At 55.6% G+C, this 23,114-nt stretch overlaps 6 protein-coding genes across 6 annotated transcripts; 4 read left to right on the forward strand and 2 right to left on the reverse strand.

The window, feature by feature from the left end:
* The first annotated feature begins 1,708 nt into the window (after nt 1-1,708).
* On the forward strand, nt 1,709-2,501 carry N657DRAFT_644078 (uncharacterized protein). The gene has a single exon (XM_062792687.1). The coding sequence runs from the start codon at nt 2,125-2,127 to the stop codon at nt 2,335-2,337; it is 213 nt and encodes a 70-aa protein (XP_062649008.1). The 5' UTR covers nt 1,709-2,124; the 3' UTR covers nt 2,338-2,501.
* Nucleotides 2,502-3,102: 601 nt separating this feature from the next.
* N657DRAFT_644080 (uncharacterized protein) lies at nt 3,103-3,619 on the forward strand. The gene has a single exon (XM_062792688.1). It carries the CDS (start codon nt 3,139-3,141, stop codon nt 3,583-3,585), a length of 447 nt encoding a protein of 148 aa, XP_062649009.1. The 5' UTR covers nt 3,103-3,138; the 3' UTR covers nt 3,586-3,619.
* A 655-nt stretch (nt 3,620-4,274) lies between these two features.
* N657DRAFT_644082 (uncharacterized protein) lies at nt 4,275-7,654 on the reverse strand (the record flags this gene model as incomplete). The annotated part of the gene is made up of 1 exon (XM_062792689.1): nt 4,275-7,654. A coding segment is annotated over exon 1 (3,323 nt), but the record flags the coding sequence as incomplete, so codon positions are not given.
* Nucleotides 7,655-11,496: 3,842 nt separating this feature from the next.
* Nucleotides 11,497-15,605, forward strand: N657DRAFT_616591 (uncharacterized protein). The gene is made up of 2 exons (XM_062790495.1): nt 11,497-12,519; nt 12,584-15,605. Exons 1-2 carry the CDS (start codon nt 11,874-11,876, stop codon nt 15,457-15,459), a joined length of 3,522 nt encoding a protein of 1,173 aa, XP_062649011.1. The 5' UTR covers nt 11,497-11,873; the 3' UTR covers nt 15,460-15,605.
* Nucleotides 15,606-16,506: 901 nt separating this feature from the next.
* N657DRAFT_570062 (acyl-CoA thioesterase-like protein) lies at nt 16,507-17,751 on the reverse strand (the record flags this gene model as incomplete). Its single annotated transcript, XM_062788702.1, has 2 exons — nt 16,507-17,517; nt 17,650-17,751. The coding sequence occupies 2 exons, from the start codon at nt 17,749-17,751 to the stop codon at nt 16,507-16,509; spliced, it is 1,113 nt and encodes a 370-aa protein (XP_062649012.1).
* A 1,099-nt stretch (nt 17,752-18,850) lies between these two features.
* N657DRAFT_360509 (uncharacterized protein) lies at nt 18,851-23,076 on the forward strand. Its single transcript, XM_062786972.1, has 3 exons — nt 18,851-18,938; nt 19,079-21,611; nt 21,663-23,076. Exons 2-3 carry the CDS (start codon nt 19,143-19,145, stop codon nt 22,848-22,850), a joined length of 3,657 nt encoding a protein of 1,218 aa, XP_062649013.1. The 5' UTR covers nt 18,851-18,938; nt 19,079-19,142; the 3' UTR covers nt 22,851-23,076.
* Nucleotides 23,077-23,114: the final 38 nt, after the last annotated feature.

Consider the following 23,114-nt stretch of genomic DNA (forward strand, 5'->3'; position numbering starts at 1 on the left):
TACTACCTGAGACCGTTACATGGATTATATGATTAATCGAGGGATGTTGAACTGAACCGGCTCCTTGGCACCTGGGTTCAGGAACTGGGCACTGTTGCCCAATGCAGTAAGCGTGGAAGACTCGTCACCCATCCAAAAGCAGGGTCTGGCGAGAGTCCCGAAGCCCTCGGTTCTTTCAAGCAAACACACACATGACGCATGGTTCAGACAGCCAATTCAAGCTTCATTCTGTGCCTCAGTTGATACAGTGTCACCTGGTTGGTCTATGTCTATTCGAGCCTATAACTGTTGCTGTCCAACAAGGGAGTGCCGGCTTGCAAAGAAGGCTATTAGGTAGCTACTAGGCTCTAGGAAGCTCCTAGAGTATAGGATAGATATATAGCTAGAACCTAAGCTGGTTACTAGTTCAATGAGCTACCTGACCATTTCTTTTTAGTATAGTAGGTGGACTCAAAGTAATAGACTTGCACAAGGTGAATAGAGATTTGTAGTCTAGGCTTGCGGCATAGTTTTACTCTATATTCAGTTATAGATAGTCCGGCAAGCCTAATGCAGGACGGAATAGGAATAATATAATAATAATATATAAATTGGTCTATTGCACAGCCTGCTGCCGGACTGCCGAGCGATGGCGAGAGATATGAGGATCTGTCAGCGGAGGACTGTATCCCGCGAGAGTCGGGGGCCTTATATTTGGGAGCTTGATACAAGACGGCTTATTAGTGTGAGGCTAACCCAAATCCTGCACCTGCCTGTAGCTCACTCTCTCATGACAGAGTTCTTGGCTGAGCCGTTGATCTAATAAGGTTAAGGTGAGCAGGTAGGGAAAGTGTTTCGTATGAGCACTAGGCTCGGCACGACCGGCACTCGGAGCCTTGCAGAAGACACCAAGAATCTTGGTAATTCCGTTATATTGTTCGTCTACGGAAACCATTCACAAAGATGCCAGAGGGTCAGTAGGTCCTGTCGTTGCGGTTCATTTTCTTAGGCCGCGTTCAAGTTCAAGATTGACAATCTAAAGGAGAAAGAGGACCCCAGATAATATCTCCCTCCGTCGCAAGGTCGTACCATATACAACGGTAGGGTGCATTGTCACATATACACCAACGAGATCATCGATCTTAACCCGCTTTCTCAAGTTCCGTAACTCGTCCTCCTCCAATACCTCCTCATCCTCCTCACCCTCGATACATCGAGCCTTCTCTCGCTCCTGTTCCATCAACATAATCTGATCTACATATACGATCTTACAAACGTACTCAGCCGTCCTACTCGCCTTCTCATCATCCACTACACTTTCCCCACTCTCCTCGTCGACATGCAAAAATGTATATACCTCGGATGATTATTCAGCGAAGGCGTAAGCACGCTGCCATACATCTCCTCCCTACCCGGGCCCCAGTGGACCTACTCTACAAACAGCCAGGTTCTAGCGCGGCAGCGTGTTCAATAACCGTCGGGCGTATACAGTCGTAGATACTCTCTATTCCATACTCCCAAAGTGTTCGCAGGCGTATCCCTTAGCAAGGGTGATAAACTTATCCCATTTCTCCTAGGAGCGGTAGGTACAGCGGAAGATAACGAAGCCCCATTGAGAGAGACCGGCTTCTTGGAGGCAGTTTTGGATTGCAATGGCGTCTTGACACCAGCTAGGCGAGCGCTTCGTTTGATCCATTTATACTACAATTTAACTGTAGGTTAAGAACGGTCGCGAATATGGCTGAGATTTCGTAGAGAATGGAATGAATTGAACAGAGACCAGCTACGGTGGGAAAGACGGACGAGGGGAATAGATGTTTGTGAAAATACGAGTAAGGGAGGCACAAGCCGGGCGCAGAGATAGGCCCCGGGACTTGAGAAACATCGGATGTTCTCGGGTGCGACTGCTATCTGATGTCGAGCCAGGCTGCTGGTTCAGAAGGGTGAGTTCAGGTCTGGCGATTCAATGAGTGGAAACGGGTCATCCGAGCGTTTGGAAGTTGGAGAAATGCGAGCACAAGTGTCGAGGAGATTGATTGACGAATGTTATCGCTTCAAAGTTTCCGCATTTGAGCCCTTGACCCACATCTGGACCTCCATGCAACTCCATCACTTATTTTTGAACAGGGACGGCCAAGTGGCTTGATGGATGTCGAGCCTCGCCGCCGCCAAGAGACGGCTTTGCCTTTTCTCTCAGTCGCAACCGTCTCACCTGCGCTGTCCGTGGCGCTCGGAGGGGCTGCGGGAAGAAGCGAGAAAGTTGACGATGCTCGACAGCCGAGACTCGTCGAGTCCCTTCGCAAGTCTCTCCTTATCTCAGCCCTTCGTCGCTCTCACTTCTTGGTCAGTACAGCATAATGCCGGGATATATAGAGGGGGCGCGGCGTTGTGTCTGCGATAGTTAATACGGAGTACCTACGAGAGATATTTAGAGACCGAGGAAAACGCTTAATGATAACTCGCGTATCGTCTCGTTTTATCTCCCGTTTCCCTCGCCGTCGGCTATGTCTCCTCGAGTGTCTATTAATTTGTCGGTCTTATAGCAGCTTGTAGGTTGCCTCCTGCCGAGAAGCCGTCTTGGTGCTTATACATGTTTTGTTGGCCACCGAGCCTTGCTTCTTTCAAGAAAAGCATCTAAGTCGGCTATACCCCAACTCAAGTCCTTGGCTGACGAATTAAATCTGACTTCTTGTCCGTCTTTCACTTTTCCCCCTACTACCGTGAACCTAGTTCTTCTTTATTGTCATGACCTCCTTGAGTTTCCTCTACCACCACCCTCAGGTTGAGAGCAACAATCTGAGCCAGGAGACCTCAATACCTTCTTTTGCCTAGCCCACCATATTTCTTCACTTGCAATGGCCAGCACCGACTAGAGCGGCCTTCCTTACGTGCCCCTGGTGCCGGATAATGGCACCGGCGCCGTAGGAGGCGATTCCTTGGCCGCCAACCTAAACGTCTGGTACCAGGTTCGTCTTTATAACCCATGGAACACTCTAGACAAACTCAAGGTTAACAACCCCGTTCATGTAGGCCGGCGACATAACCTTCATCATCTTCGCCACCGCCCTCGTTCTGTTGATAGTGCCGGGCGTAGGGTAAGTCAACAACGATCCAACCCCCCCCCTTGGCCCCCATCACCATGACCGGCGCGCGGAACAAATGTTTCTACTCAGACCTCGCCCGCCGCAAATCCGCCCTGTCCCTGCTCACCCTCCCGCTCCTCTCCTCGCCATAACCTCGCTGCAATGGTTCCTCTTCGGCTACTCGCTTACCTTCTCCGCTAATTCGTCCCGCTTCCTGGGCGACCTCTCGCGCGGCATCTTCACCAACAAGCTCGCCGTCCCGGCCCCGGCCTCCCCGCGCATCCCCGACCTGCTCGTCGCCGTCTACCAGGGCATGTTCTCGTGCGTGACCGTCGCCTTGGCCACGGGCGCCGTGGCTGAACGGGGGAGGATACTGCCGTGCGTGGTCTTCATATTTCTGTGGGCGACCTTGGGGTACGACCCCATTGCGTGCGGGGCACAACAGATATTCCATACACAAAACAAGAACTGCCTTAAAAATTCGATGTCGCCTGCTCCCTACACCACCGTTTCCTTTGAATAGACAGGTATCCCCAGAAATCACCTAATACCAATCAATGCTTGACCCTGACCCTGCAGACAATGCCGCGACAGACGTATTCCAAAAATGCCACGCACCCCTCACAAGAACCCCTTCGTCATGGAAGGCACTCTGCTAATACTGCTCTTCCGCTGCGGGACCCTGACCAACTCCTCGCCACCCCAGCCTCCATGCCTCCCCTTCATGCTCCCGCCAAATACACTCCCTGCCACACTCACTTTGGAGCCAGCAGTTCCCTTCTCCACCCGCAGCTTCCACCCTTCAAGCTCGCGCTCCAGCTTCAGGGCTTTCTCCTTCTCCTCGCGAAGCTCGCGCTCGGCCCGGCGCACCGACAGCTCATTGTTGCTCTCGGACGCCTGCAGCTCCTCAATGGTCTTGAGGAGCTTGTCCACCTTGTCGCGCATGCGACCCATGTCTTCGGAAAGCTGCGCGTTCTGCTTGTCCTTGCGCTCGATCTGCGTCTGCAGATCCTTGACGATGCGGTCTACGTTGCGCACCGAGCGCTGCGACTTGTTGCGCTCGGTTTCCTGCTCCTCGAGTTGAGACTCGAGCTATCAAAGGATTAGTACGTGACTGAATGCTGAGGTTGGTAAGCAACGTGGGGACTGGACCTCACCTCTTGAATGCGCTTGTGCAGGAACTTGATGTCATGGCTGGCCGTCGAGTAACCCTTAGTCTCAAGGTCGATCAGCTTGAGCTGCACCTCGTTGAGCGATTTTTCCAAGGAGGCCTTCTGCTTCTGTAGCTCGGCGCTCGCCTCCCTCTCCGCGATAATGTCCTTCTGGATCTCCGACACGAGTGACTCAGCTCGGCGCATCTTTTCCACGGCCGCCGCCGCAATGTCCTCCTGTTGAGCGAGTCCGGCCTTAAGCTCGAGAATCTCTTTGTCAATGTTGGCCGCGTTGCGAAGTGAAGGGCTCTCGCTCTTGGCGAGCTCTTCAAGTCCTGCCTTGGCCTCTTCCAACCTGGACTCGATGCTCCGCTTCTCGCGAAGCAGGGTGTCGCGCTCCGCAGTAAGCTCATCCACCGACGACCGGAGTGAGCGCACTTGTGACAGGAGAGACACGACTTTGCCTTGAGCCTCGTTATGAGCGGCGACCGCCTCGTCGCGGGAAGCCACTACATCTGAAAGCGTCGACTGCAAGCGGGCCTTCTCCTTGGACCACGTTGAGCTGTTGAGCACTTCGTCATCCCACTTGGACCGGAGATCATCAAGCTCCTCGCGCAACCGCGTAATCTCGGCCTGCTTGAACAGCTTCTCTTCGCGCGTGAGATCCAGCTCCTTGGTGAGGGTTGCAAACTCGGCTTGGTACTTCTTTCGCAGCTGTTCCATGCTCGACTCCTTGTCCTCGATGTCGTTGGCTCGTTGATTGCGATAGTCCTCGAGCTCGTGCTGCAGCCTCTTCTTCGCCTGCATGGCCGAGTCCAAATCCGTCGACATGTCCTCAATCTTTTCCTCGAGTCTCTGAGTCTGCCGCTGGAGATCCTCTATGGTAACCTCGAGACGCTTTCGCTCCGCCATCATCTCTGCGCAGTTATCCTCGGCCTCCTTCGCCTGCGTCTTGGCGAACTGCTCCGCTCTGGTCGCCTTGAGTACGGCAATCTCGGCCTGTTCCAGCTTGCTAAAGTACTCGTCTGCGCGGCTCTTGTAAAGCGCAAGACTAGCGGTCACATCAACCAGCTTGGAAGTCTCGGCGTCCATGCGAATCTGAAGGTCGGCGAACTCCTGGAGCAGCTGAGCCCGGCTAGTGGCCTCCTGCTCTCTCGCAAGCGTCATCTCCTGGAGGTCCGACTTGGCATCACGAAAGTCCACCTCGAGCTTCGCCCGATCGTGCCTCAGCCGGTCCAAATGTCCCTTCATCTCGGTCAGCTCAGCGATGGCATCATTATGGCTATGCAGAAGCGACCGCCGGGAGTCCTCTTGGCTGTGGAGCAGGTCAAGAATCTCCTCATACGACTTGGTCTGGATGTCGCGAAGCGAGAGTTCCCCAGTGCGTAGGGCTTTCTCGAGTGCAGATACTTGCTGCGAGGACTTGTCGAGCATATCGTGTAGCCTGCCGTTCGCCTGCTCCAGCTTCCGTACCCGGCCGCTGTCGTCAGTGTACGTTTCTGAAGTCGGTGCTGACCGCTCCAGCTGGCTCTGGAGGTGCCGGTTCTGCATCTGTGCAAGCTGCAGCTGGTTTTGCAGCTCCTCGACCTCAGTCTTCAGGTCCATGCGATTGTTGAAGCTTAGGGTATCTGCAGTTTTGTCCGAACGGACTGAGTCGTGGAGATGGTCGGGATCGGGGTTTGCAAACCGACGGGGCGGCGTCGATGGTGTGTTCGAGTAATGGCGGCCATTGGGTTTCGACCGTTTCTGGGTCGGCGAGGTGTTGAAAGGAGCCTCGTTGATGCTGATCTCTTGGAGGCCACGCCTAGTGGGAGAGTCGTTTCTGGATGCCCTCAGCTCCGCTAATTGGGCCTCCGCGTTGACCCGAGCAGCTGTCTGCACACGCAAGTTCTGCTGCAGCTCCTCAATCTTCCGGACCAAGTCGAAGTTTTTGCTGAGAAACTTTCCCGGGCCGCTGTCTGCGTGGACGGGTGGCAGAGACTCGGGATCAACCGTCTTAAGTGCGCTCAGCAGCTGTGCCCGTAGTTCCGCAAGCTCCGTATCCCGAGCATCCAGCGTGGCTTGCAGGGTACGCACAGTTCCCTGCGCCTGGGCTCGGAGCTGCTTTTCCGATTCAATGGTGCGGTTGGCCTCGGCCAACTGAACGGTGAAGTTGGATGAAGCCTTTTCCGCATTGCGGCTGCTCTGCACTTCTCTGGCCACCTCGTGGTTGAGATCCTCCAGATTCAGTTGTAGCTTTTCGAGCCGCTTTTCCAGAGAAGCAATGGTAACCTGGGAGTCACCGAGCTGCTTGTTTAGTTTGGCATTTTGCTCTTCCAACTTTGCCTTCTCGCGCTGTAATGCGACAATTTGACCACGCGAGGCCTCACTTGCTCGTGACGTTGAGCGAGCAATTTCGAGGCCCTTCTGCTGGAGTTTATTGAGAAGCGCCCGGTTGTCATTTTCGGAGGCAGCAAGCCGGCTCTTCACAGTATGAAGCTCACGTTCCAGCCGCTCTTTCGCCTGGTCGTTCTTCAACCCAAACTCGCCCGATTCGAGAATCAGCTTGTTCAGGTCTTCGACTTGATGGTTCAATTTAGCACATTCGGCTTCGAACCACTTGAGCCGCCCTTGAGCTGCCTCCAGATCCTTTCGCAAACTCTCTTCCCGTTCCCGCGCAACCTTGAAAGCGGCCCGCTCACCCACAATTTCGGCCTCCCGACGAGCCTCCTCAGCCTGGGTCTTGGCAACACGAAGTCGGCGGATTTCCTCGCGAGCCTCGTCCCGTTCCCGTTCAGCGGTCGTTCGGGCCTCCATGGTCCGACGAAGAGTGTCTTGCTGGGCGTAGAGTTCTTTCTCTATGATGATCTTTGACTCATTCAGATGGTCGTACTCGTCCTTCAGCGTCTGGTACTTGTGTTCGCTGAGCAGGGCGACATCATCGCGCGACTGGCGCTCCCTGCTGAGCTCCATTTGGGTGTTGTACAACTCCTCTTTCAAATCCCTGATTTGAGACTCGAGAACTTGCCGGTTCTCATCAGCCTGGGCATCTTCCGAGAGCCTAGCCTCAAGCAGTCTCTTTGCATCCTCGGCTTCCCGGTGAAGTTGGGCCTGCTGGGATTTCATCGCAGAGAGTTGGGCTTGGACTTCGCGAAGCCGGTCGGCGGCCTTTTCCCTCTCGGCGCTGAGAGCCTTCTTCTGGTCCTCGAAGCTGCGCCGCTCCATCTCAAACCTCTTATTATCTGAGCGAAGCAGCGCCAGTTCGCTCTCCTTCTTTCTCACCAGGTCCTCGTAGTCTGTCGACGTCCTGGACAACTGTGCCAACTGCTGCTGGATTTCGCGGTTTTCAGCGCTTAGCTGTGAGTTCTTGACCCTGGAGGATTGTAGTTCCTTCTGGGCAGTCATCAATTTGACTTCCAAATCCTGGTCGGTTTTGAGCAGTTTGGCTTCCAGATCGCGGACCTTGCGTTCCTTCAGCGAGAGTTGACTCTGCAACACTTTGATTTCCCCCTCCAAAGCGGCTTCTTGTTCACTTCGTTCCGACTGCGCCTTGGTGATCTCGTCGATAGCGCGTTCAAGGTCCTCAACGCGGCCAGAAAGCTCGGACTTTTCATGCTCCAATCTCGCGATAATGCCAGCTGCTTGTTCAAGTTGCGTCCGAAACCGTTCCACCTCGTCCTCGGCACGCTTCTTTGCCTCAAGAAGGCTATCGAGCTGATCCTCAAGCTTCTCTTGGTCCTCCAGAGCACCTGCCAGCTTATCTTCCAGTTCTGCCTCCCGGAGTTGAAGCCGCTTGAAGATTTCTTCCTTGTCCAAGGCGAGCGCGCGCTCACTCTCGAGTACATGTTGGATCCGTAGCATCTCAGCATGGACGGTCCGTCGCTCGTCCTCGAGCTTCTTTCGGTTCTCATGTTCAAGATGCATCTTTTCGTGCAATTGGCGGATTATCTCGTCCCTCTTTTTCACCTCGGTCGCTGTCCTTGTCGCGCCCAAGAGGGGCTTCATCTTGATCAGCAGCTGCCACCAGGGATTGTCACAGAGGTCGAGGTACACCTGGAAATTGCGTTGGATGACTCTCGTCGCTTCGGCTCGGTAGAGGCGCTTGAAGGCAATCCGTCGCTGCATGTAACCACGAGCAACTGACTGAAATTTAGACATGATCTCGGTAATCAGCGCATCGCGTTGCTCTTCGAGTTCGGCGAGAACACCGGCACGGAAGAACACCTTTGTTAACCCGATCCGGTACAGGGACTTGTCCAGGCCGAACCTGTCCAGCATGATTCTTGCAGCCGCCTGGCCTTCGAGATAGCCCTTGGGCAAGTCCCGGCAGAGGACTTCATACCGCTGGCGGAATTCGGCAAAGGGTAGTCGGTTGGGGAATCCTGTTCGAGCTATACGGATGCCCTCTAGGACACCATTGCATCGCAGTTGGTCCAGGACGAGCGGTCCGCTGAACTGCTTTGGCCGCTTCGTGTGGTTGGGAAGGATACATCGTACGAAGTGGGGATGGGTTCGGTGTAGCTGACCCATGAGACTCGAGAGCTGCTCCTTGTGCCTCTGGGCAACGGTGCGGAAGAGACCCTTCTTGACTCTGCTGCGCATTCCGCCAACGTCATCGTCCTGGTCAGCACAGTCGGCGAAGAGGTTGGCAATGTGCTCGTCAGTTGAAGCGGCGAGCAGGCGAGTGAGATTGTCATTCAGAGGATCCTTGTTCTTCTCGAGCCACCCGTCCGTCGCGTATTCCACCTCCGCAGCATAGTGTGTGAGGATGAACCCCTGCCCCAATCGAGACGGCCGATACTTCTGTGACTTCTTATCCCACAAGGAGTTCAGCTTCTCTGTGAAGGTCTTGTCAGTGGCCTTGGGCATGACGCAGTCCTCGTCGAGACAGGAGAAGATGCCAATTGGGTTCGACAGCTCGATCAGATCAATGGTTGGTTGCAAGTCCTTGCCAAAGTCGATAAATTGCCATTCAATCTGCTCTCTGGCGTATTCCTCCTGTTCGAGGACGAACATGTGGTGGTTGAAGAACTGCTGCAGCTTTTCGTTGGTGTAGTTGATGCAAAGTTGCTCAAAGCTGTTGTTCTCAAAGATTTCAAAACCAGCAATATCCAACACCCCGATGAAGCGAGTGTCACCAAGGCCCATTCCTGCGCGATCGAGCTGGCGGTTGATCCTCGATACAAGGTCACCGAAAGCCCGCTCATAGATGCCCTTCGCCAGGGCATCGATGCTGAAGCGGACCTGCTCTGGTGTTTGCACCTTCTCAACCCACTCTCTGCCTGCCTTGACCTGGGGATGTAACAATCCGCGAAGGAAAGGTTCGAGGGGTACACCAAGCAGCTTGCAGACTCTGGCAGCAATCTCCTTGGCATCCGGCGCAAGTCGGGCCTGGTCTGCAGATCTGCTCTCCTTGACCACCGATATGTTCCCAAGATGTAGGACGGCGGCGATGGTGCGCAGAATGGAGGTTTGATCCTCATCAGAGAAGCCCATTACCATGAAGGCTTCCATCAGGGAGTCCCATTCCTCGCGGTCGGACACGCCAGCAATGCAGTCTTGTCCGTCCCGCGTGTAGACGAAGTCTTCGGTGTCCAGCCCGTCAAGGAGGAAGTCTTGCTTCAGTCCCCGGTCTGCGCCCTTCAGAAGCTGGTAGAAAATGTGGTAGTTCCGCTCCTGGGCGTTGATTCGTACAACCCGTGACTTCTCGAGGAGATACCACTCGATAAATGCACCGGCAATCGAACCGTCTGGGTTGAACTCAATCCTGATGAACTTGCCAAATCTGGACGAGTTGTTGTTTCTGACTGTCTGGGCATTGCCGAAGGCCTCGAGGATGGGGTTTGCCCTCAGGATCTGGGCGGAGAGGTTGGAGTGCTGCTTTCCCCTGCTTTTCGCCGGGGATGGGGACTGAGCGACTGCGGCGAGGAATTGGATCACCTTTTTGGTGTTTTCGGTTTTTCCAGCGCCAGATTCACCCGTAACCAAGATGCTCTGATTCTCATTCTCATCGACCATGTTACGGAACGCCTCGTCGGCCATGGCAAATATGTGGGGCTTGTTGTCTTCTCGGCTCCTGCCCTTGTACATGTTGACGTACTCGTTGGTATATATCGGGAGGGGCGTGTAGGGGTTGACGGTCACGAGAAAAAGACCGGAGTAGGTGTAGATCAAGTCGGCCATGTATCTTGTATGGAGATTGTGGACGACGGAAGCCTCGTTGAGGTGGGTCAGCTCGGCCATGTCGTTTGCCTTGTCGAACTTGGCTGGGTTGACCTTATCAACGCTCTCGACGTCGACTTCTCGTTGCTGTTTCACGGCGTCAATAGGCGCTGCGGCTCGAGACACCATGATGCAGACTTACACTCCCATCATCGCACTGGACCAGGAGCCTGTTACATCCGAGTTCCTCGACCACCCAGCCCTTGATAAATGCCGTTTGTGGGTCCTTAAGCCAGACATACTTCTTGCCTGAAAAGTCGTTCTCGCCCTCTATGCCCTTCACAACGTCGGTGGGCTTCCGCATGTCCTCGGTCTTGAGGTACGACGGCGCGAATGTGGTTGAACTCGGCGTCAGGTCCCTCGACGTGCCACGAGCATGACCGTTTCGGACAGACGCGGGCGGTGCTAGTGTCGTGGAGGCAAAGCTGGGCGAGCTGTGGGACAGTGCCCGGGTGTAAGACGGCGGGGAAGACATCCCCGTCAGCAGAGACGGCGAGGATGGAGCAAGCACGGATTTCGGGCGACCAAGACCACTCGAACCGGCCGAGGTCGAGGCATTCCTCGCGAAGGGATTGTTGCGAACCGACATCGCGCGCTGATTCTGGGGGTTAAAGGAGTCGGGGAATTCAAAAAGGTCATGGAATACTGTCAGGAAACAATGTCGTAGCGCTGCTCTGGTCAAGGCGTGTATGCGGTGCCTGTATCCGTAAACATCCAGCAGCGCGCAGTGCAATGCGATGACCCAGCATATGGCAGAAAAAAATTATATGAAAGGACAAGCACAGAGAGACCTAGCTGTGATTTGGTCCGTATTCCAGATCAAAGAAGTTTGATTATGGAGAGAGGAAATGCAGGTGGTGCATCGAAGAGAAGAGGTCAGCTTGGTGCCGCCCTACGGATCGTGGTTGCCGGGAGCACATCCTGGTCAAGTAAACAAACCAGAAGCCTTGCAACCCTGACCCTCGGCGTTTGATGTCACTTGTCTGGTCCGTGCACCTGACGCCAGGTTTGGAGGATTAGCGCCGGTTTTCGAGGGCTAGTTAACCGCCTGCAGGTGGTCGTCTTTTCGCCATTTGGAACACGCTTTGCCAGAGTGATCCTCCCGAGCCTGCACAACAACATCCTTGAAGAGCAGACGATCCAGGCGCGAATCAAAGCTCAGGTTCAGACTCCCTGCAAGCGCAAGCGAACATCGCCCTACGATTTCGTGATTACCGATCCAACACTTCGTCCGGCCGCGCTCTGGATTCTGTCAACGTCCAAGACACCTGCCTTTGAAGCGCTGCACTTCTCCCCGAGACCAGTGCAAGTATTCATCTTCGACGGGCATCTCTTCTCTCAACGACCCTCAGCACTGCCTCCCCTGTCGCGCTTCAAGTGCACTCGAAACTTTCTGCTCCGTTTCTTCGATCATCGAAATGTCCAAGATCTAGCGACAAGCGCATCTCAAACATCGGACATGTCGCAATACCCGTTTCCGTACGGCTACGGCCAGTTTTACGGACAACACACCGCTCAAGCACACGCCTATCCCGGTGTCCCGGGCTACCAGGCCGCCGTCCAGAACTCTCAGTACAACTCCTACGCCGCCCAAATCAACCGCGATGCCTCGCAAACTGCTTACGACTCGAACGCGATCAACATTCCCGGCCTTGGGATAGGAACCCCAGCTGCCCCTGGGACTCATCACAATCTTGCCTACAATGCTGCCGCTTGGGCTCAACCATCTAACTTTCCGGGACCGGCACCAAACGTTCCGCAACCGCAGCCTCAGGAAGGGAGCGACTTTTGGCCCCAGCGCTCTCAGCCCGAAATCACCAGCACTTTGAAGAATGGCGCACAGCCTTCAAGCCAGCCTGCTCCGGCAGCGGATCGCTCAGCCGCCGGTGTCGAAATTGAGGAGGGTGAATTGAGCGAGGGACAGTTTGAAGATCTCTACGAGCCTCGGGAATATTCCGCTGCAGGCCCAAAACAAGTTGCCTCCAGACCACAGCCTCTGTCGGTTGGAGGGACCAGCCAACCTGCAAGCGCCACCGATACCCCTGAAGGTGGATTTTATGGCACTGACGAGGACGATGGTGGAAAGGATTTAAGGGGCAACGAAGGTATGAGTTGTAGTTACCGCTATGCTTTAGAGTATGGAGATGCGGATGCTAATGACGATTGCAGGTCGTGATCGCTCGGCATCTTATTCGCCGTTTCTTTCTCCCCGAGAAATCCAGAGCGAAATTCCGACACCGCAGCCCACCAGCGAACCCACAGCCGGAAAGGGAGTCCGATCAGCCCCTTCTCAGTCAGTTGTCAAGACGGCGAACACAACTGGCCTCGGCCCTCAATCTTCAAATGGGCCACCTGTAGCGGAACCCGCATCCTCAGATTCAACTCAGATGTGTGAATCAAAGTCGCAAGCACAGGAAGACCTCTTGGGCTCTTTCAAATCATTACAAGAGGCCAGGAAGGAAGCACAGAAAGCCATCTTACGCCTATGGCCGCTAGGCGTCAAATACCAAAATTACATTCAAGAAGGATTCAACGAGAAGCTGATCAAAGGCCTCTTCCGGGACCTGCATCTCGACATGCCAAAGACCGACGTGGATTCCTCTGCCCTGCAGACGAAAGGAGCACCACATCGCGGGACTGGCGTACCCGACTCCACTAAACCGAAACAATCGTCCGATCCACAATCGAAGCAGACAACTACCGCCACGGCAGACTCATCCGCCACGGCAGATCAGTCCCAGAAAGGCGAGGAACGGAAAGACCGCATTGCACGGCTCCTTGCAGCTAAAGCCGCAAAAGCTCCAGCGACACCTAAACCGCCCGCGCCCGGCCCAACCCAACACGAGCACAGCTTTCCAAAGGAGCAGCCACAGGAGGCTGCTATAACACAACCAGCTCCAGCTCCGCCCAAAAGTAAGACTTGGGGCGAGAAGGAACGCTTGATCCAGCAGAAAATTGCGGCTCTGCAAAAGGCCCGGGAGGCTCAAAAATCGGCAACTGATGCGGCTGGCTTGGGAGGCAAGCAGACTGACGGCAATGGAACCTCTGTGTCTCAAACCAATACGACTAGAAGTCCCGCCCCCTTGTCTATTCCCGCAGGTTCCCGGGCGGCAAGCGTTTCTCGGACAACCGCCAATACTCAACACACACCGCCCCAATCCCGCCCTCTCCCCGCCAGCTTAGCCCCTTCACCAAATACTCAGCCGAACGCCTCAAACCAGCGAAAGCGCCCAGTGGCATCAGACTTCGTCGAGTTCTCATCGGGCCCCATGCCTCCCAAGCGGCCTTTTGGCCAAATCCGCAAGGAGACGTCTCTCATCATCGACGTGAGCGACGAATCCGACGATGAGGAGATGGACATGGACATGGATATGGGGTCGCCGGCTGATGAGATACTGCCGATCCAGTCAAGCGGGATTCCGGGTCAACGTGGACCTGCTATCCGTGACTTCCCACCGCTCACGGATACCCTCACTCAACGCCGTGTTTCCAGCCCCGCGCCTTCTGTGACCCCACCTGGCGCTCTGGTTGACAACAAAAGGCGAGAGATGGAGCTAAATTTAAAGGAAAAGGCGATTCAGGAGATGAGGCGAAAAATTGCCCTTGCAGAGGCGAAACGGAAAGCGAAACAGTCTTCGGGCGGCTCACTAACGCCAAAGCAAGATAGGTCATCATCGCAGCTCAGTGGAAACGGCGCCTCTCGGATGCCGCCAGTGGAGTCAGCCGAATCCGCAAGTAGTCCAGATCGCTCCCAGAGGACTTCTCCACAACTCACACCAGAGCCATCATCGGCCAGGTTTTCCAGGCGCTCCGAGTCGATGCATCTGGATCCGCTGCAGCGCGCGGAGCGCCGCGGCCGTCTCGTGAGCCTCGAGATTCCCCGAGTCAAGTCTTCTCTCACCGAAAAGTTGACTCGACTTCAGCAACTGCAAGATGAGCAAGCACGGCTCAAGGCTGAGATTGACAAAGGCCTTGCTGAGGAAAAGATGCTAGCTGAAGAGCTGCAACAGCTGGAGACTGCTCCGGTGGAAGGCCCGCAGTTGAACGGGTCAGGTCCGGGAAATGGCTTCGGTGACTCGTCATCGTCGCAGGCAGGTGAAGGGACGGATGGTCAACAGGAAGCGGAGGGTTCTGTTTCGCAAAATGGGAACGCCTCGGCGGATCATCAAACGCACGTGTCTCCCTCGGCTCCATTCCCTTCATGGCCAAACGAGGGGCCAGGAACTGGCGATGCACGGAGGATCGAAGACGAGTCACTCCAGGAGCAGATACACAGGGAATCCTCTCCGCCCAGCGCCGATAGCGCCGGTGTCAACACTGCCGTGCCTGAGAGCGAGAAGCCTAGCGACTCTGTCGAACCTTTCTCCACCGCGCGCGAGAGGATCGAGCAGCCCTTGCCAGGGCGTGATGCCATCTCTCAGGGGCAAAGAAATGCATCAATGCCATCGCCAACATCACGGCCGCCTGAAAACAATAATCCTGGTCCCAGCAGGCCTGAGGAAACCGATAGGGCCGACGAGACCACGCCTATGGAGCTTGATTCCAGGTCACCTAGTCCGAACGTAGCGGAGCCTCTCATCAGTATCGATGCACTGGCCTCAGTTCCGCTTCCGGACCAGATTTCGAACGTTGCGCAGCCCCGCGAAGCCGTGCAGGAGATTGAGGCTGAGACCACAGGAGAAGTAAACGTCGTTTCTTCGCGCAGTCCCGGCACCTGGCGGCTGACGAAATCACAGGTTCGTGGTGAACCGGCATCACAACCGGACAGCACGTTGATGCCTTACGAGAGTCCGCTCCGATACTTCCACGCGTACCGATTCCACCCCCAGTACCAACATGCAGTGGCGGGTGGCTTGAAGTCTTTGACTTACAGCAACAGAATTGACCCCGAGAAAGAGCTCTGCCCTCATGAACTTACTGGAGAACAATGTCCAGTCAACTGCGAGTTCCAGCATTTTAGCTCCATTTGTCCTCCAGGTAAGTCACTCCTCACTCTGAACAGGCTGCTAACATCGGACCTTAAACACCCCTCCCCCGGAAGCTGACATCTGGCCCTCTACTTCCAGATGACCAAATTCTCTTGGAGCTTGGCAATCCCGATGACTACAGTGGCGAGCAGAAGAGCCGCTTCATCCAAGGCCTGCGCGAGCTTCTCCAAAAGTTCAAGGCCGAGAAGGTCAAGGACTTCAACACAATAGCCCGCGGAATCATTGAATTCCGTTCCCAGCTCCTGGGGGACAAGTCCAAGGTACTCCGCTTGGACGGCGTCACCATCTGAGCTTAACGCCTTCATACCAGCACCCAAATGGGGTCGTGCCAGCTACACGCCACCGTCCCAATTGACGTGCCCGCCCGAAAGTAGATTTATTTCCGACATTCCGCTTTTTCCAGATGCGGCTTGCCTGCAGTTGGGCGTTCGGCGTTTCGTCGTTTGGGGCATCCTTCTCTCCTATTGGCCACGTGCCGGTTCTAAGTGGGGAGACAAGAAGAGGGCTGCCCTGGAAAACAGGTCGCGGTGTTGTGGTGAACAAATAGCCAGCTTGTTAGAAGCTTGTAAGAGGTGGGCAAGGAGGCATGGCGTGTGAAGAGACGGGAAGGGAAACAACACGGTAGAAACTAATGGCCTCTTGGGGCATTGCCAATGCTATCAGGGCGAGGCACAGCAAGTATTGCGGATCACGAGCGATCCGTGCGCACTTGGGATAGACGGAAGGTCAACCAGAGCGCAGAAATCACAGAATACATTCCCACTGGGACTTTCTTGAGGTGTTGGTGACCGGCCAGCTTGCTGCCTCTCATTACTTGGGTGGCCTCGCTGCCCGCAGCCTTAGTCATGTGGCAAGGCCTGGTCGAACATACACTCAATTCTGGCTATCTACGAAAGCGCTTCAAAATATGACAATTCTATTCATCGTTCCGGACAACAGAGTTACACCAATGCAGTTCTATACCACATAGTCGCCCAGTCAAACCTCGCAGTTTCCCAACATGACAACGAAACTCCCTCGCAGTCCTACCAGAAGTGGAACAGATGCTGGAGCGTTACCAAGACATAGGTGAACAATCACAATCCCAGATCACAGGGCATCATTCTACAACTTAGAGTCCTTCCGTTCTGGGGCGGGCTGCTGAAGACGGACGAGGCCCTTGATGATACACTCAGCCAAAACGGTCCCCAAGTATTTGATCAGAAAGAGCGCAATACATACCTCTTGCACGCAGGTCGCCAGCAACGTGCCGTCCTTGCTAAAGATCTTTTGCATCACGACAGCCCTCCCGTCGCCCGCCCAGGGGCTCTCCATTTCGGCGAGCATCCATTCATCCGCGTGCACCTTTGTCGGCTCGTGGAAGTAGATGGTGTGGTCCAGGCTAACCATCATCCCAATCACCGGCCGCCCAACCATCTCCCTGGGGTCCTTCCCCATGCCCTCCCACTGGTGCAGTGTCCTCACCTTGTCCTGCAGCGCGCCCGGCAGCTGGTCGAACTCCTCGGCCTTGAAGGGGAACCGCCACAGCTTGTGGATCCGCGTGATGGTTCCGATGAAGTAGCTGTCTGATACGTACGCCAGCGCCTCCAGATGCGCCGCCAACCCGCCCGTGATCTTGCCCCGCGCGCGGATCCACTGCTGCGTCTTCTTCTCGCCGGGCTTGTCACTCTCCCGGTTGACCACCTGGATCTTGGTCCCCTGGAACGGGCCCCCGGCCATCACCTCAGGCTCGTCCGCGTAGTCATCCGGTGGCGGCTGTAAGGGTTTACCGTCTGCCCCGCGGGGGAGCTCGCTGGTGTGGCTGACAACGGCGTCGCTGTTGGAGGATGAATCACGGACGAAGCTGATCGTGGTGGTGAAGATGCAGCGGCCGCGCTGGCGGGCTTGCACGGTGCGCGTGGCGAAGGAGCGGCCGTCGCGGACCTGCTCGACGTGGAAGAGGATGGGGAGCTCGGACGAGCCGGCCAGGAGGAAGTAGCAGTGGCAGGAGTGGACGAGGAAATCAGGTGCGACGGTGCGTTGCGCTGCGGCCAGGCACATGGCGATTACAGCGCCGCCGTAGATACCCCTTGCTCCCGGTGGATGCCATGGCTGGCGCGTATTGGTGAAGATGTTCTGTGAGAGACGGTTTAGTGAGACTGTCGCGTTTGCGAGGATGACGGGGGAAGGTGAGGGGGTTCACAAGCAACCATCGAGTGGTTATGGCAACACAGATGCAGACATGTGATGGCAGCTTCAATCACTTACAGGACCCAGAACGGCCAGCTCCGTCACATCTAAGGCAGTCTCGATGGGTGCTTTCTTGGGGTCTTCGGGAGGCGGCCGCAGCAGCGTCGGGCGGTCAGCCATTATGCTCCAAGGCCTCTATGGCAAGTACAAGCGGCTGCGAAGTCTTTGAAAGTCTGAAACGCGATTGAGATGCGTCGAATCCGGTCCTTGGGCGGGCCGCCAGGGGCGTGTAAGACGGTCGGATGAGAAGGTCGACAACGAGTCAAGACACGGACCGCAATAGCTACGCTGCGTTTTGGCGTCGGACGATAGCCGAGTGAAAGGGCGGAATCACAGCTTCGTATGAGGCAGCAAAGTGGTTGTGAATTCGCAATGAATTGATTGATCAACAGATGTACTGATTAACACCCGGCCTTACATGTGTAATCAGGATGCCTGCTCTGTCTTTGCCGAGGTCTGCCGGCACTTCCAGCTGTCGATGGAGCCTGCAACTTTGACGCCAAGACCAGGGCCACCGGACTCCATTCCAACCTCAACATTTGATTGGGAATGGGCCTAATTTATCATAGGTGAATATCTGATCTTCTCGTTCTGGTTCACAGCATGTCCACCATTGAGAAACGTTCGCTTATGTCGTATCTCTATAAAAGTCGAGCTCCAAATGTACAAAAAAAGGTACGGATAGCGAGCTCGCATACTATCTCAGGGAGAGACAAACTGAGGTGCTTTCGTTTCGGTTCGTTAGAGGCAACAGTGGGGCCACTAGGAGCTGGCCAGTACGGATAGCTAAGGCTACCTCTATATACGGATGTACACAGGCCGTGGATGGTGTTTTGGCCGAACGGTTGGCCTTGCTCGCCGCACAAAGTGTTTCAGCAATCACTGTAGATTTGAGAGTTTGGTAACGGACCGGCCGACGTGGAACAAGACGGAAGGATGCCTTACTCACGTGAAGCGGCTCTTTGTCGCCAGAAATGGCCCACACGGAACCCACCGCACTGCCCCACGTCATTTCCAGGGGATGTTGCCAAGTCGAATAATCCGTACATCCCAGTCTTTAAGCTAATGTTACCTCCCCACTTCCCACCACCCGCTTCGCGATGTCGCCCTGATCAGGACAGGTCACCTTTGATTGTACAATATCATTCTTTCTTTCAGTAACTCGAACCAACTCCATACATTCTTTGTCTGTGGCATCTTGCAATCGCCGTTAGTCGCCCGAGTCCGCTCCAATACTGCTCAAGCCGCTTGACAAGAAATCTGGAAGTGCTGGGGATTGGACTATGCCCGAAGCGGGGGAGAGGTAGGCAGGCCAGCTCCCTGTTCACCGGCCGCCGGAGTGTGAGATGCCTTTGACGATACTGCAGTCTAGACTCTCGGTGGTGTCTTGGAACCTGGTGCTGGGAAGCATCTCTGGGGTTCTCCGCTAACATCGTCGCGCTTCCAGTTCGCATCGACGAACCAAATCATCGGCACTATCTCTCTTGAGACGAAAAGGCGCTGAAGAAGACATGTCTTCGGCTGAGGCCGCCGCGTCAAGCTCCTTGAGCAACTCGCCTACAGGGGCTCCCGCGACGACTACGACCTCGGAACCATCGATCGCTGCACATCAACATCCCCTCAGAGGTCACAACTCGAGACTTTCTGTTTCCGGGAGCGCCATCGGCCGAACACCCTCCAACGCCCCCTCGGTTGCCGGCGGAAGGTCGCTGATTTCTATGGACAAAGGATCCTCGCTTGAATCGTCTGTCAGGAAATTCCGCATCGTCGAGGCACTGCGTAATGGCGATACCGCCTTCATCTCCAGAGCCATCCGCGAGACCTCCGACAACGGGCCGCGCATGAGTACCTCCTCTTTCACAACCCAACCCGGAGCCCTCGAAGATTCCACAATACTTCACTTAGCAATCCAGTGCGCCGAACTGCCCGTCGTCGAGTATGTCTTGTCTGACGGCGCGGGCTCACTCGATATCAATGCGCGGGATAAGGATGGCAACACGCCTTTACACGTCGCCGCGGCGCAGGGCAGGAGTCAGGTTGTCCGTCTGCTCCTCGAGAACAAGGATATCAACGACGCCGTCGCCAACCATCAGGGGCGTCTCCCCATTGACCTCGCCCGCAACCCGGACATCTTCCAACAGCTGCAGCTCTCAAGGTCCTTGTTTGCCGAAAACAAGATTAGGCAGGTTCAGGATCTCATTCTCCACGGCGAGCTCAAAAAATTGGAGCAGGTCCTGGAGGAGCCGCGGTTCAAGACGGTGCTGGACATCAACAGCCCAGAGTTCGCGTCAGAACCCACCACAGTTCAGTCTGGCGGTACACTACTGCACGAGGCGGCCCGACGCAAGAACAGCCGTCTGATCCAGGTTCTTCTTCTACACGGGGCTGACCCGTTCCGCCGGGATCGTAAGGGCAAGTTGCCGCAAGATGTGACAAAGGACGAGATTACGCGCGCGATGCTGAAAAAGTCACCTGCGGCCGTCGCAGCTCAGAGAGGCATCCAGGAGAAGGCCGTGTTGGGATCCACAACTCAGGGGGCAGCCACGGCAACCCCTGGTGATCCGCTCGCCGGAAGGGAAGCGCGAGAGATGAAAGGCTACCTCAAAAAGTGGACCAACTACCGGAAAGGGTACCAGCTGCGTTGGTTTGTGCTAGAGGATGGCGTCCTTAGCTATTACAAGCACCAGGACGATGCCGGCTCGGCCTGCCGTGGAGCCATCAACATGCGCATCGCAAAGTTGCACATGAGTCCCGACGAGAAGACAAAATTCGAAATCCACGGCAAGTCTTCGGTAAAATACACGCTCAAGGCAAACCACGAGGTTGAAGCCAAGCGTTGGTTCTGGGCCCTCAACAACTCGATCCAGTGGACAAAGGACCAGGCCAAGGAGGAAGAACGACAGCGCGCGCGGAACGCGGAGCTGCTGAAGCAAGCGAAGGCCGAGCATACGCACCTCTCCGAACCACCGAGCGAGAACGCCAGCTTTGCTGAGCCGTCACGTAACAGCATTCAACTCACACGGCTTCATTCTTCCGCACGAGCATCCAGCAGGAGCGGATTCCCGACGCCGGGAAGCAACGACGAGGATGACTTTCTTGACGCAGGGACCGAAGCAGACAAGACAGACCGCAACGGGGGTACTGTTGCTGACGAAGCTGATGAGGACGACGAGTTCGGCGAGGGCTCCAGTGGGCACGATGCACCGCCCGCCAACAAAGACGCCTTCAACATCACAGCTCAGTCGGCCAAGTTGCAGCTTGAATCCATGGCCAGTGTCACATCGGCGCTTCTCCTTGAGGCGACCAAGAACCCGGCTCTCACTCTGTCCGACACCAAGACGTCTCAAGCTCTAGCTACGTATGACGCCGCCATCCGCTCGCTTACTGGTCTTATCGGTGATCTCCTCCGAATCTCGAAAGATCGCGACGCGTACTGGCAGTATCGCCTAGACCGCGAGTCTGAGATGCGGCGCATGTGGGAGGAGAGCATGGCACAGGTTGCTAAGGAGCAGGAGGCCCTCGAGGCCCGCGTTGGCGAGGCTGAACTGAAGCGGAGGATGACGAAGCGTATCCTCAAAGAAGTCGTCGAGAATGGCATTCTTGAAAGCAACCAAGTGCCCCTCTCGGCAACTCGGCCAGAGGAATCTGCCGTCCAAGAGACAGCAGAGAAGGAGACCGCGGCCGAGTCTATGGGAGCCAAGTCACCTACCATGAGCCTATCGAGGAGAAAGACGGTGATGTCTCAAATTGCCGACATCTCAGACTCCGAATCTGATGAAGAGGAGTTCTTCGATGCAGTCGATGCCGGTGAGGTCGAAGTCTCTCAGTTACCTCCATCAGAGCTTGCCATGTCCCAAGAACAGAAGCAACTGGTCATTTCCGATGCCTACGACATCAGCAGTTCCTTTAAAGGATACGAGAACGGAATCCGCACGCGGTTGAAGATGGACGCAGACAACCGGCCAAAGATCTCGCTTTGGGTAAGTCCGCGCGAATCCGGCGTGTAGTCTTCTTCACTTACTCTTTTCCAGGGCATCCTCAAGTCCATGGTCGGAAAGGACATGACGAAGATGACACTTCCGGTGTCTTTCAACGAACCCACCTCTCTTCTGTATCGCTGCGGCGAGGACATGGAGTATGCCGATCTTTTGGACCTTGCCGCCGACCGCACGGACTCCATTGAACGGCTGCTCTACGTTGCGGCCTTTGCTGCTAGCGAGTACGCATCCACCATTGGACGTGTTGCCAAACCCTTCAATCCCTTGCTCGGCGAGACGTTTGAGTACGTTCGGCCAGACAAAAACTACCGCTTCTTCATTGAACAGGTCAGCCATCACCCGCCAATCGGCGCGGCGTGGGCTGAGTCACCTAAGTGGACGTACTATGGCGAGTCTGCCGTCAAGTCTAAGTTCTACGGTCGTTCCTTCGATATCAATCCGCTCGGCACTTGGTTCCTCAGGCTCCGGCCAACCCACGGCGGGAAAGAGGACTTTTACACGTGGAAAAAGGTCACTTCCTCCGTTGTCGGCATCATCACGGGCAATCCCGTCGTCGACAACTACGGCCCCATGGAAATTAAAAACTGGACAACCGGCGAAGTGTGCCACATCGAGTTCAAGCCGCGCGGCTGGAAGGCGTCAAGCGCGTACATCATCACGGGCAAGGTGGTAGACGCCAACGGCCGCGTGCGATTCAGTCTCGGCGGACGCTGGAACTCTAGGCTCTACGCCCGCCTCACGCCCGGGTACGAAACCACCGTGGACGAGCCTGCCGCGGGGACGGCCGACGATTCGATCCACAGCGGCAGCATCACGGACCCGAGCAAGGCCTACCTTATCTGGCAGGCCAACCCGCGGCCGCAGGGCATCCCGTTCAACCTGACACCGTTTGTCCTCACGTTCAACCACATTGACGATCAACTCCGCCCGTGGCTGGCGCCGACCGACTCACGGTTCCGACCGGACCAGAGGGCGATGGAGGAAGGCGAGTATGACTTTGCCGCGACGGAGAAAAATCGGCTTGAGGAGGCGCAGCGGGCGAGGAGGAGGGCGAGGGAGGCCAGGGGCAAGGAGTTTGTCCCCGCGTGGTTTACCAGGGCCAAGTGCGAGGTCACGGGCGAGATGTACTGGAAGTTTAATGGGGAGTATTGGAAGAGGAGAGAGAAGGCTGGGCCGAACGGGGAGGGCGGGGTCTGGGACGGCTTGGAGAGTATCTTTTAGTCAGATTGGATACCTACGAGCTGGAATGATGGAAAACGGGAATGGCTTGAAGAGGTGATGCTGGGGGTGGGTTTCCTAGAGCGGTTGTCTGTTGACTGTTCCTGTCCTAAGCTATTTATCCTAAGGAAGACTCGCCGAGGTGATAGACTATGTTTCCTGCGCCTTGATGGTTAGTCGAAGGAGCAGACGGATGATTGAGTCCCCAAATCCTGTCCCTCATTTCGTTTGTGGGCCTTGGATGGGCGAGGGCATGCTTTCCGCGCT

The sequence above is a fragment of the Parathielavia appendiculata genome (genome assembly GCF_033297405.1).
Source record: "Parathielavia appendiculata strain CBS 731.68 unplaced genomic scaffold N657scaffold_4, whole genome shotgun sequence".
Classification (NCBI taxonomy): Eukaryota; Fungi; Ascomycota; class Sordariomycetes; order Sordariales; family Chaetomiaceae; genus Parathielavia; species Parathielavia appendiculata.